This window comes from Pipra filicauda, unplaced genomic scaffold (assembly GCF_003945595.2).
Source record: "Pipra filicauda isolate LSUMZ 115617 unplaced genomic scaffold, ASM394559v2 scaffold115_size4368891_pilon, whole genome shotgun sequence".
In the NCBI taxonomy this organism is placed as follows: Eukaryota; Metazoa; Chordata; class Aves; order Passeriformes; family Pipridae; genus Pipra; species Pipra filicauda.
In genome coordinates this window covers 1,293,756-1,307,949 of record NW_024103607.1, presented here as the reverse complement: position 1 = coordinate 1,307,949, position 14,194 = coordinate 1,293,756, and the positions used below count along the sequence as shown (strand labels likewise).

The following is a 14,194-nucleotide window of genomic DNA, read 5'->3' as shown; positions in this document are numbered from 1 at the left end:
TGGAAAAGAAATCGTTTTCAACTCTGCTGCAGCAATTGTACCCCAACTGAACAGTCTGAACCTTCTCCAGGCCCTTACCGAGGCTGACTTTAGAAAGTCATCTTAGTAGCTCTCTCTGTATTCATAGTTAGAGCTCTACTGTTCCAAATCCTGAGCAGGACATAAGGCTGGCTAGTCTTCATATTCATAGGAACGTGAAAGTTTATGCTCCAAAATGCCTTACTAAGGCGTGTAGTCCCAAAAGCCCAAAGTGCTGCTTGTTGCAGGGAGAGGCAGAGAAGAAACTCAGCATAAACCGGAAGTGTTCAGATGATTATCCTAATTCAAATAAAAATCCATACAGCCCAAACTTTAAATACCTGGGTTTTGCAAGAGGAAGAAGACAACAACTGTACCTGCCTTTCTAACCAAACCACCTCAGCATTGTCCTTGTCTGGAGCGCAGCCCAACCTCTTGATTTATTAACTGGGCAATTCAGCCAACATCAGCTTCTCTATAAAAGCTCTGCTGTAGCAAGTTGACTAGTTTCAGGACAAACATCAATTACATCAAACCTCTACTTCCTTGCCCTTACCTGCTGCCTCTTTTTACTCCCAGTGGCTCAATCTAAGGTCTAGTTGCCCTTATTCCCTGTCACCAGTATTGGCCACTGATCAAAGTTCACAGAAAGCGCACATGAAACTGGATTAGTACAGGAGGGGTATTTCACCTCCTCCACTTCTCCCAGGGATTTGCATTTAGTGTTTAGTATTTTGTGTACCAGGTGGATTCCTCCACCTGTCATTTTATCAAATTCCCTCTTAAACTAGTTCATGCTTCTTCTAATCTCTGCAGCACAGTAACAAATACCACAAGGCAGTGATATGGCAAATTTCATTGTATCCTTGGTTCCTAAGTTACAAGAAACAAATAACAACTGCTCCCCATTCATCCTCTTTGCACCATTTATAATTCATATAAATCTATTAACAGCTTTTTCTTAGCAGTCTTTTTCCTCAAGCTGAAATCCTAGCACATTCCACCTGCCTCATATGGACTGTGTACCACACCTTCAACAATCCCTGCTGCTTCTCCAGTATCCTACTGGAAAAGAAATATGGAGAAACAAACTCAAAGGCAGGTCTCATGGCACAAAGTTATAACTCTTCAATCACTTAGGACATAATACTGTTTTCTAGTTTGTTCCTTCCCAAATAATTTCTAATCTTCCTTAAATGCATTCCTTAATGCTTTTAACCACATGATGAACCTGGAGAGATCTGTGCTGATAAAGAGCTTATGGCTAATCTAATTTACATTAATTCAGCACTTAAACCACTACTACAGAAACATTAAGTTTTCCATGACATAACTTGATCTCTAACATTTAGGACATAGGATGGGTGACACGGATAAACTGTATTATCAAGACAATAACCTGTTTTGATTGCTTCAAGCAGCTTGTCATTCTTCTCTCCTTCAAGCAGCCTGTGGTAATATCCAGGGTTTTCTTCCATGTTGGTTTGGGCCCCACTCACAATCATCCAGATCAATGCACGGTGTTCATTGGGGATGCCTTTCCTGATATATCTCTTCACTGCAAAACAAGAAGTTTGGTTTTGTTTGTTCCTTTTTTAAATAAACAAAAAAATCCAGTTGTATCATTCTTTTGGAAATGAGCAACCAAAAGTTAAGAAGTCATAGGAAAACTCTTGATTAGAGATTATTATGTTTTCTTTCCTATGCTACCATTAAGGACAAGCATTTACTTCTCAGCTGCATAGTATAGTTTAGATTCACTACTAAATTCCTGTCACTCAAACTCCCCACACAGACTCCCCACTCAGGCTCTCCTTCCTCCTCTCTTCCCCCACTCGAATTTTTAATCCTTTCCTCTTCTTCTTCCTTTCTGGATGGAGATTTGAACAGCAAAGTTTGCCCTTGATCTTTGTTCTTTTTCATTCAGACGAGCACTGATTTTTCCTACATTACCAGTGGCCTCTGCCATGACAGCTCTTTCCTTTTAGTTATGCTCTAGTATCAATCGCTATGTTAACTCACCCCAGGGTTTCAGCTTAGCATCTCACCACTGAAATCATGGCTGAAACTGAGGAACATGAAATATGTGCCTGCTGTTTAAAGGACCCCTTGGAAGAACCGGAGATGTGAGTGAGCAGCAGATGATTTTTCCTGGAATAACCGGCGAACTCTTTTCAAATCTAAAGTAGCTCTTATCTCCTGCATCATATTCATCATTAGGGTGTGCTTTAGGTTTTTTTAAAGCCGATGATTCAGTCTAAATAAATGGGATGCAAGATTACAGGAAGAAGCATCAGGCTAATGATACCCAAAGCAGCTTCCTCCTGGGAATGGTATGAAAAATATTAATATGGAGCCAATGCTGCTCATTGGTACATAATCCTAAATCAGCATTACCTCTTCTGACCCAAAAAGAGCAGTTGAATGTTTGAGATTTTCTGGGTTTTTTTCAGGGAGAATAAAATGATAAAGCAACCAGACATTTCTTACTAAACGAATGAGACATTATGAATTAAAGCATCGACTTCTCGTCCCTAACTTCTATGAGACTCAAATGAGAGTCAGGACTTTCATTACACACACAAAGTATCATTACCTAGCCAGGTTTTATCCAGTCACGAAGATCTGTAAGTCAAAGTAAATGCTGCCTAAATTAAAGGCCTTAAAAACAGCAGACTTAAACAAGGTTTTACAACTCAGACACACCTAAATACATTCCATCTAATTGCAGCCACCTATCCTTTAGGAACCAAAGCTGCTTCCCCAGTGTCAACAGATAAATCTATGCACATATAATGGGCATTTCACCCACCTAAAATCTGGTACTTTCCCTCAAAGAAATAAATTTGTAATAAACACTTGGCCTTCAGGGTACTTTTTGTTTATCTTTTTGATAAGGATCTATACTACGAGTTACAGTCTCTACTATTGCAGCTGTAAAGTAACTTTAACTACAACCTTCTTTCAGACAAACTGGAAATAACTCACTTGTTTCCATGGTGGCTTAATAATTCTCACATCATCTTTTTTTACAAGTTTTTGAACTCTAATGCTCAAGAAATCCTATAGATGGATATAGCAAATATAGGAATGAGTATGAAGAACCAGTCCCATTTAGGTTAACAAGAAGAGACATTCAGATGACCTTGTAAATGTCTCTAGGAGCAAACTTATTGGCTAAAATACTGGATATGATCATATTTTAACACAAAACTCGAATGGTATTTTTTTCTGGAACAACTGTAAATTCTGGAAGCATAGCCAACATCCACATCCAACAACACACATTAAATTCAAGAGGAGCAGGGACAGTGGCACAAGGGGAAAGCAGCCCTGCAGCACAGCATACACTCATTATTCCTCAGTGTCATCGTTCTCATGCTAATTGCCAGAAGCTTGTATCATCCCAAGTGACTACTGACCCAGCTCCCCCACTCCCTGAGGAATGGAAAAAGCCCTTTACATGGTGCTTTTCGTCCTCACACCATTATCATACTTGCTAGAATCTGCAAACCGGCACACAGGAGCAGCAAAGCAGTTTTGAAAACAAGGACAGTTGCAATTTTATATATAAACATATTATTCATATATGTCATATTCTATGCACAAAATTGTGTTGTTTTATACAAATATGTTCTTATGGTTTGCTTTTTTTTCCACATTAACCTCAGGAACTGAAAAGCCCACAAAATTCAAGTGCAGAATATCCTCCCACTCTAACACCTAAGAAGCTTTCACAGATGAAGCCAGATCGTGCGTGAGTCTCCAGTCACGCATCCAATGCCAACTGTAAACCAAGGGCTTGATCTCAGAAGCAGCACTGTTGAATAACACCCAGTCCTGAGTATCTGCACACAGAATCACGCTCAGGACAACCAGAATGTACACAACGTAACCTAAGTTTTAAAACACACATAGTAAAGAAATATTTTTATGTAAAATTTTTCCTCTGTTCATTATGAACAGGGGCAATATGAAACATTAATTTTTAAGCAAAAAACCTCCTCTTTTAATAACCCAGTTATCTCTGACACTTAGTGACAGTTTCACAAGTTTAGAGTCACACTTTTTGAATGTGTTTTTCTTGTCACAAGAAAAAACAGGTACATGATAGGGCAGTAGTCTAAAAGTGCTACTTTAGTCTAAAAGTAACTTCAAATATGCAGAAAATAACATTTTTCTAATACTGTGCACTACTTATAGTAGCAAGATATAAAAGTAAGTCACCTGTCTGTCCTCATTTAATGGTAGAATATAAGAATTTTGATGGCTTCTGCTTCTAGATAAAAGTTGTATTTACCTTTTTGCCCCTTTAACATTGTTTCACTCTACAACACAGACTAGGTTTATGCAGCAAAAAAAAACATTTTAAAAAAAAGCTATCTCAAAAATATTAGAAGAGTGTCATCTTGAGAAGCATCTGCACTTATTACTTTTTCAGTTACTAACAATTACTGTTGCATGCTAAGGAAACAAACAAACAAACTTGGGCCCCAGAAGAATTCTACAAAAGAACTGAAAATTTTATTTTATGAATACATCACAGAAGAAACAAAGCAGACTTGTGCCTGTAAACGTTCAAGTTCCAGTCAAACACAAAAACTGATTTTCTAAGAAGCTCCTTCCTCCAGCCCCTGGCTGGAACAGAAGTGCTCCTGTTAAAACCACTGTTTAGTACATTTACTTTCACCTTTCACTGTATTTTATCAAAGACCAGAAAGCGTCTTCTGCTACTGGTCAGTTTTGACCAATCCACTTACAGCCAAATTCTGTCATGTGGCACAATTTTGGTCAGAATTAGGCTACTTTGAGCAATTATGTCAAACAGTTTGCTGCCCACTTGCAAGCAAGCCAGAGCAGAAAGCTGTATTTTGGTCCCATAAAGACAGAGCTGAATGGAGAAGAGAAAACATTAGGAGGATCTCAGTAGTGGCAGAGGGAGAGAGAAAGGAGGCAAGTGATGAATAATGACCAAAAGTTCTCACGTGCAGTGGAAACTAGGTGAAGATAACAAGGGTAGAGGGAGAAACAAAATACCAAAAAAATAACAAAGAGACTGGAGAGTGAGTGAAAGGAACTGTCAGCCAAAATTCCCTGACCCACCCTGCCAGCAGGTTGTAATACAGAACAACAGGATACACTGCCTAATTACCATTGCTATAAACCTCCTCTAATTATTTTTCTTTATAGTAGAACAGAATTATATACATACATACCACACTGGATATGAGGCAAACACAGTAGCATGTGAACACGCCACATTTCCAAACTGGAAAATTAACACAAGTTCTCACTTCTTCCTGTTCACCCAGACAGAAATTATGAGGTTCTCTGTGTACAGACAAATGGGTGTGGAACTTCTGAGCTACCACATGTACAATGCCTCTCTCACATCTGCTCATAGTAAGACACTTTGAAACGGCCCTGATAGAACTCAAAACATGGGATCACAAATACAGCTATTGCATTCTGGAAGGGAAGTGGCAAATTAAATATTCTTCTCAGTTCTAGCTTATGGCAGAGCCAGCAACTCCTGATCAAAGCTTCAGAGCAATCAAGGATTGGAGGAGGGAAATTCAGTGCATAACCAAGCAGACCTTCTGCTCTCCAACTGCCTGCGAGGAAATCATGGCAGGATCATCTTGCAGGATAAAGCACACACCTAAGCAATTGCTTACACAATTCCATGTGCATATGCAATGGACTTCAATCTTAACACTGATATAAGAAGGAAAGTATTTAAAAATCAGTAATTCCACAGGTCAAACTTTCACTCTCCTCCAAAGTATCAGTTGAGGATAATGCGGGAAGCTATTTGTAATAACTTTGAATCTACACTCGAACTCCATTTCCTCAACATGGCTTATTCCTGTCACTCTCCTTAGAATTACATATTACATATGTACATGAGAATGCATAGCCTACAAATACAAGTATCTTTAGCAAAAGTTACCAATGTCACAGATGATGCACCAGACCACAAGGGTTTGTGAAATTCAAGAGCCACTGCCCATGTCCACCCAGTGGATTTATAGAATCCCCTTTTTCACACAGAGCAGCCCGTTAAGAGACAATTAAAGCCACGCTAAAGGTTACTGTCATTACGGGGCTGGTAAGGCAGCATGACCATCTGAAACTTGGTGGAGTTTGGGGCAAAGTTTTGGCTCCAAAATAAGACCAGAGGCATTTGCACTGTTTGTATCACAGTAACATTCTGTGCCTACACTGCTGGAACTGAGAACACAAAGAGAAATGAAATGAACTCACAGAAATTTCTAAAAGCTACCACTGTTACCATTAACACATTTTAAGAGGAGGAGATAAATCAAAACCTGAGATTATTTTTCCATAACCACTAGAAGACTAAGTTCTGCAGAATCTCAAAATCCTCACCAATTCAAAATACCATGAAGTTATCGCTATATTCAAACTTGACACCCTAAACAAAAGCTTCTTTACATTTATAAGAAAAATAAGATAGTAGAAGTAGATACTTTCTGGTTAGCAGCATATGATCTAGCAGCTACAGCTCAAACCTACATTTTCTGGGATTTCTCAGACTTAAAATGGACATCTGTACACAAAATACACTGTTACACTTACAAACTCTCACTAGTTATCATCCCATTCCTGGTGCCAAGAAAAAAAACCCAAAAACCAAAACCATCAGAATCACCAATCAAAGTCTGCGCCTCGAGCACAGCTCTAAATATTTAGCTATGTTACAGTCAATGCCTGATTAACTTTTGCTTAGTTTTACTCACTTTTTCTTTAACATACTTATGGAGAACTCTTCCCAACTCCAAAAGACATCCAAAAGAAAGCAAGTTGAATACCACCATTAAAAACAAAATTTAGATGCTTATATGAAAACATAACCCAAAGAAAGAGTGTGAGGAAAACCCCACCCTTTAGTTCCACAGGACTCTCTGGCACTTTCTGATTCTTTCCATTTATTTCTACCTGTCTGTTTTTCAAGATTACTAGAAATTCATTACTAGAGATTTTCTTGCTTTTTGAAGCAGACATTAACACTTCATCAGCAGGGTATCCAATGTTGCATTAGCTCCCGCATTCATTTTACTTTCTTCACTTTATAAGGCATTTATCATCAGTTCTTACTATGCACCTTTTCAGCTGTGTGGTAGATGTCATTTTAGAAAACAAAGATAAGGAAAGCTCGAACATCTCAGCAATCTAAAGAACTGTTAAAGAGTCAGCACCTGAAAGCCCTAACATCCTGATCCCTGGAGTTCAAGAGAGCAGATTACAACACAACAAACAGCTGCAAAACAGCATCTTGAAGTGCCAGTGGCCATATCTGGGTTACAGATGTAATAAGATACTACAGCATATGCCAAAAAAGGATTACTCCTTTGTAAGCTTTAAATCAAATCCCTCTAACAACAGCATACCTGCTTATGTATTATCACTGTTTACACTACCCGTTTTCACTTGAAGACAGAAATTGTATTTAACATCCCAAACCACAAAGCCATTGAATACCATTTATATTGGTTCCAACATAATGCACTTTTACCTATAAGCAGACACAGCTCACCTTTTAAGCTCTTCTGTATACTGTTATTCCCCTTTAGGAGCTTGGACCATTTTATTGCTCTTCTAGTGAGTACCACTAGGTACCTGGAAAAGAATGCTTCATAGGATGCATAATCAAAGTCTTCTGGCCTTTCAAACCCATATGGATCAACCCTACAAAATAAAAAAGAATTCTTGTACATGTTTCAACATACCTACAGCTGAAAAAAACCATGCTCAAAACTCCCTCCTCCCAGCAAAAACCTATTTTACACAAACTATTACACTCCATTTAGCATATCAAAGCTGCTTAAGTACATTAATTTAAACACAAACTGTTCAATCAGTTTTACAGATTTCACTGCTTTTACAAGCAAGGAGTTTTTGGACCAAAGGATCTGTTGTCTGCAAAACTGACCCAAATTATGACCACACAGAAATCTGGGAGGAGTTTTTCTCCACAATACAGAGAAACAGTTGAAAAGCACGAAGGTATAGCATAACAGCTCCAATATGACCTCAGCTCTCTTTCCACACAGTTCTGCACAGAAAAGCGACAACAAATAGTACAAGTTACAAAAATTATTTTTCAAATGGGTAATTTCTGAAATCTTCTTCATGAAAATGTATGACTTGGAAAAAGAGACAAATCCTTGTATCCACCTACTTCATATGTGTACCAAAACCACTTATTATCTTTTACAATTTTTCACTGTATAGCACATTATCTCAGGCAGCACGACACTAACAGAGTTCAGAACTGCATGGCTGATTCTAAGATTGATATATCAAGTCACTTTGCTAAATTAGATTTATGGCAACTTCCCAGGGCGCTTTATACCTGCCAGCTATCACCATTACAGGACACTCATAGGCTTTGTAGAAGTTAAACAGGTAGAGGGGGTCTGTTCACTCAGAAAAGGTTTTAAGACAGACTTCGGGGCTTAACTTCCTAAAACACTGCCCCTTTCATTCATGGAAAAGGAATTAGGCCATGGAGCAGCACTGGCACAGCCCTGGGAAAACTGGCTCACGGGAGCGTCACAGGTAGTAAAGCATGAATCAGAAGAGGAACAATTAAATATTCAGACCTCAAATTGTTATTACCTAGTTGGCTGTTCAGAAAAGTCACCTTAGTATTTGTGTACTCCTCGTATCCGACACAAAAGTCACAGGTGTAAAAGACATCGAGACCCCCGACACAGGTTTCTCATAAGACACAGAATGTGAAAACACCCAACCCCCCCCCCCCCAACACCTCCATGAACACACATCTCATATTTACGACTACGACTGCGACTGCCCAGGCAGCAAGCACAGATAAATATCATGCTCAACTCCGTTCCTGAGGTAGAAAGGCGAAACGAGTCAGGACGCGAGGTTCTAAGGAAGCTGCCCTCCCTAACCTGCCGTCGGGCAAGGGAGGTTTCACGGTCGCTGCTCGGTGCCCTCCGTCGCGCCGTGGCCGGTTCGTGGGGGCTTCCCCTCCTCGCAGCCCCTCGGCCGCCCCTGGCGGCTCCGAGCGCTCAGGGCGGCACAGCTCGCCCTCCCTGCGCGGGTGACCCGGCTCCGGACCCACCGCTCATCCCCCCCGCCCTACCTGTACGCCCAGTCCCGCCCGTCCTCTCGCCTGTCCATCGGCCGCCCGCGCTCGGCCCCCGGCGGGCGGGCGCTCCCCAGGCCGAGCAGCGCCGCGGCCGCGGCCCCGGACGGAGCTGCGGCTCCAAGTTCAACTCTCCTGCCGCCTCCGAGGGGCGGGGGCGGCCGCCGGGTCCCGCCTCCCGTGCCCGGGGCCGGGCGCCGGGCAGGGCAGCTCCGCGCCCGCGGGGCTGGGCGGCGGCGGAGCGGGTTCCCTCCGCTCGGGCTGCCCGGCAAGGACGTGCCGGTCTGGCTCTGACAGAGTTTTCGGTTTGTGTATTTCACATTTCTCTCGTCTTTGAAAAAAAAAATTCTTTTTTTTTTTTTGGAGAAAAAACCCCAAATGTCTCACTAATACAAAGTGAGAGGGGCTTCAGGTACGGCCCTTCAAACCAGAGGAATTTCCCTATAACCGGTGAGGAGAAATCACCCCAAATCATCACAATCGTCCTTTTAATTCCCTTCAATTATTCATTTAAGTCAATGCTGTGTTATACAGAATCATGGAATATTCTAAGTTGGAAGGGACTCACGAGGACCATTGAAGTAAAACTCCCAGCCCTGCACAGGACAGCCCCAAGAATCACATCATATGCCTGAGAGTATCATCTGAACACTTCTTGAAGGCTGTCAGGCTTGGTACTGTGACCACTTCCCTGGGGAATCTGTTCCTGTGCCCTGACACCCTCTGGGTGAAGAACCTTTTTCTAATAAACTGAAGTATTACCAACTTTAGCTTCTGCTGATCAGTTTCCACCATAAACTAACATTCACATGAATATGATTTAAATAATAAATGCAGGTTGTCAAAAATGTGGAGTGATAATACAGAAAATTGTACCCAAAAATTGGCTTCCCCATTTCTAGAACCCAGCTCTAAAACTAGCACACTGCTCTTATCTTCAGAGGTATCGAACAAAGCCCGAAACCCACAAGGACTCTGCCCTACCTGACTGCCAGCAGCTTAATTCATAACACACTGCGAAACAGAAGGGAGAGAGCAAAATTATATCCCTGCTTGTCCTTTCTGAATCAAGTCCTGACTTTGCACCCAGCAAAGTGCTTGGAAAATTACAGCTACTGCTGAAGAAACATTATCTTGTTCAGCCAGCAAGTAAGAGTTGCTGAAGACAACAGATGGGATTTCACAAGGGAGATCAACAGTTGTTTCAGCACACTCCTTGGAAGCTACCTTCTCCCTGTGGGATCAAAGGCAATCACCCACACAGAAATGTAAAAGTAGCTTGACTCTAATGGCAGGGAAAAAAATATAGAGATTTGTACTTGGTTCAACTGCCATTGCAGTGCTGTAAAAGTTCGTGGTTGTTCAGCAAAACATAATTATTACCTTTTTTTTGTGGGAAAATTCTGTGCTTCAGCAGGGCTAGGGCTTCTCCTGCTGGAGTGTGGTCCTGCTCAAATTACTGTGTGGCATCACAAACACGCTCGGGTACTGGCAGAACTGGAAAGTGATTACAAACCAGCCCAGGCAGAGCTGGCCGGTGCCTGTGCCAAGCCTGTGCTTGACTTCCAGCCAGCATTGCCTTGGTGGAGCGTAGGCAGAGGCAGGCTCTGCAAACAGCTCTGCCCCAGTGAATTGGTCACAGTCTCATAGAAAATCCTTGGCAGAGGTGTGAATAGGAGGCGATGGTGTCCCACAGAAGAGAAGAAGGAAGCCTCAGTTAACCAGAATATCTTCTCCCACAAATCCTGAAGCCACAGGCTTGTTTAGTAACAGGGTTATACTTCACCTGACAAGGTTAAGCTCTTTGGTACATGTTCCTTTTAAAATGGATCCATCAGAGGTTTCCTGCAAACAGCACATTGTTTCTGTGATTAATTAAGAGTACATCTGCAGTGCATCAAGGGTAGCCTTGTGTATACCACAGTGCATTTTCACTGTTAGCAAGCCTCAAATGTTATATACAGTTTCTGTTGCTCTAACACTAGCAGAACAACTAAGTGGTTCACTCAGATTTATGCCTTTTACACACAAAGGCTCCCATTAAGAATACTTAGAATATTAATCGATTAATAGAAATAATTCTTAAATTTCAGCACAATAATTGGATCCCCATATTTTGTCTGATAATATGAGCCAGCCCACTGTCTGGCAAGAGATAATACCTTGGTTGTCCTTCACAGGGCATCAATGCTGCTCTCGTCTGGGCAAATGATATCATGTTGCTTTCAAAGGCATTCAAAGAAACTAATGCATAAACCCTCAAATCTGAAAACAGCATGTGCTTGATGTTGTGATCAGCAGAAAAGGATACTGTTTACTTTACTTCTGAAGGAGGTAGTGACAGTGGCAGACTGCAAGAGGGCAGACTTAGTTGACATTCAGACCAGTGAAGCTCACAGCCTTCCTACCTGCCACCTAGTGCAAAGGGAACTACTTTATATAACTTCTCCCTTACCACCTCACCCCCTTTTTGCATCTGAACCTTATTCCTGAAGTTTTTATGTTATGATGAAAGTGTTTGGTAGAAATTCCCATCCTGCTGCTGCCAGAGTGACTCCTTAAAATAGTGACTTCCCTTTAAGGGTAGGCATTTAGATGTGTTCCTTGCAAAGGCAGATGAAGACAGCAGAGAATGCTTCATGGGCTGAGGCATTCAAATCTTTGCTTGTCTCATACCCTGTATTTTAATGAGCAAGGCTTCCCTTCCTATGTTTGCAGAGCAGTTTATAAATAACAATACCAGGAAGATTTTCAGCCTTATCAGGAATTAGTCTGAAGTGTCTTCACACTTCCCAAGGCTGTGAAATGTGTGCTACAACACCTATGCTTGATGTATCATCAGTGCCGAAATGTAGTCCAGTTTCTCACATACCACCCCACAGCTGTTGTTACTTTTAGGCCACAAGTGGGGAAGGAGCATCAGGAGATAATATTTGTGCTTGAAAGTATTTCTTCGGCTGCCTGTGGGGGCCATAAGGATTCTTTATCCATCCAAGAATGACAGAAATATATTTATTATTTTGTACATCATAAATGTGTTTAGAGTTTTTTTTCCTGACGTTCTTTTCTTCCTGACTCCAGGAAGGCCAAAGAACAGAAATTCGTAGAGGAACGAAAAGTGCTATAGGAGTGAGAAAGGATAAGGTGTACGTGGATATATTGTGCCTAATATTTTTAAAACAGCATGAGTGAATCTGTTCATTAAGAAATACCAGTGAGAAACACCATTTCCAGCCAAGGTAGCAGCTCTGCTTTTCCAGATACAGACAGTAAGTTTAAAAAAAAACCCCTAACTACTCACAAAATGGTTAATAGCCACTGCTTAGAAAACACAAATACAGCCGCACTGGAGAAGAGATAAAAAGATAATTTTTCTCGCTACTGACTGGGTGTTGTAGTTTCCTAAGTGAGGGATGAAATTCCCACATCATATGTGGCTTCCCTAGCTCATGTGATTTGCCACACAGCCACTAATCTCTGTGTCTGTACTTAGTAAACCACAGCACCCAAGTATACCCTGCTTTGTTGGAGCTCAACTCTGCATCCATTTGGCTTGAGCTACTTTCCCATGACCTGAAATAAATCTGCTGCTCCATAGCTGGGGAAAACAGTTTAGATTAAGTGGATTTGGAGTACAGAATATCCAGTAAGAAGTAAACATATATGTATATATGTATATGTATATATATATGTGTGTGTGCGCATGTGTGTATATATATGCATACCTATATATATATATATATATATTTTCTATATTCTAACCTGGGCACAATGTACTCCAGGACTAGACAATTCATCTATCTAATAAGGTTAAGGAATGCCACCATCACACCCAGACACATTTGGTTCCTGTTACAACCAGCTACCTACCAAGTTTAGTCAGCCTTCTCCTATGTATGGATTGAGGCTCTCAATTCATAATGAAATGTAATGAAATGCTGAACTTGCTCCATATTTTTGTCCCAGAAAATTGCACCATGCTTACATAATTGTAGTCTGCAGGCTTGATTAGACCTGCTCATGTGAATTGTTCCAGCAGCAATCACTGAACTTTAGAACAGATTGCATAGCAAGAACAGAAATGTATTTTTAAAAGTTAAATTCCAATATTCCCTGAAGGCTTCACAGCTTCATGACTATTAAGGTTACTAGCTGTTAGGACAAGTCACGAATCCATGTGTAGTCTGGGAACTGCCAGTATTTTGATTATCCTCGGTATAACTGTGGCCCTGGGAGTCAAAGCATAGTGATATGAGCATCTATAAAAAGGAGCACTAAAGCTTGCTGCATACCACTGCAGCTGCCTGGAGAATCAGCATTACCCATGGAAATCTCTGCAGAAAAGTTTTTGTACTCGGCTGCCATCCTCCACCTGCATCAGAAAAGAAGGCTCAAGGCTGTAAGTGACAATACTGGAAACAGCAGGGACAGAGAAATGATATGGTAGTGCCCTCAGTGTGAAAAACATGGCAAAATTGTATGTCAAAAGGGATATGGAAAAAATACTTGAACATTATTAGCAGCAAGGGTTCCTAAGACAGGGACAAGGGTGTCCTTAGAAAAAGGTCAGTAGCTATCACAGACTGGTAACCAAACGGTGTGGAACTGAGTAGACCAGGTTCTGTGGTTCATAGTGACTTGATGAATCTAGCTTAGGTCAGGCTGCAACTCTGTAAAATGTGTTTGTTATTTCAACTGACAAAACAAAGTATTTTCTAGATGGCTTTATTCTGTTTGTTTTATTTTCTCCTTATCTACTTGAATGATCATGAGGGGTATGCTGAAAGCCCTTTAAATCATGCTGATGATGTTTACCTTATGAGTACAAGGTTTATAACTGAACTTCGAAATTTCCTAGGAAGAGATGACAGACAAGATTGGAGATTATTAACTCCTTACTTGTCCCATCCCCTTTTTCTTTCTTATCCCCAATTGTAAAAGTATCATGCATAGCAAATTTAGTAGCTACAAGATCTACTGTTTAGAGATAGGGTTTAACCTGGCTAGGGTTCTCTGGCTGTCTGCTACAATTTC

At 41.0% G+C, this 14,194-nt stretch overlaps 1 protein-coding gene across 1 annotated transcript in view; it reads right to left on the bottom strand.

Annotated features, from left to right (window-relative positions):
• The window catches only part of GRTP1 (growth hormone regulated TBC protein 1), a 33,402-nt gene extending 24,117 nt beyond the window's left edge, over positions 1-9,285 (bottom strand). Inside the window, exons 1-3 of the mRNA XM_027743432.2 lie at positions 9,158-9,285; positions 7,580-7,731; positions 1,418-1,576 (exon numbers count right to left, since the gene is read on the bottom strand). Coding sequence (XP_027599233.1) covers positions 1,418-1,576; positions 7,580-7,731; positions 9,158-9,195 — 349 coding nt within the window. The 5' untranslated portion in view covers positions 9,196-9,285. The remainder of the gene's footprint in view (positions 1-1,417; positions 1,577-7,579; positions 7,732-9,157) is intronic.
• Positions 9,286-14,194: the final 4,909 nt, after the last annotated feature.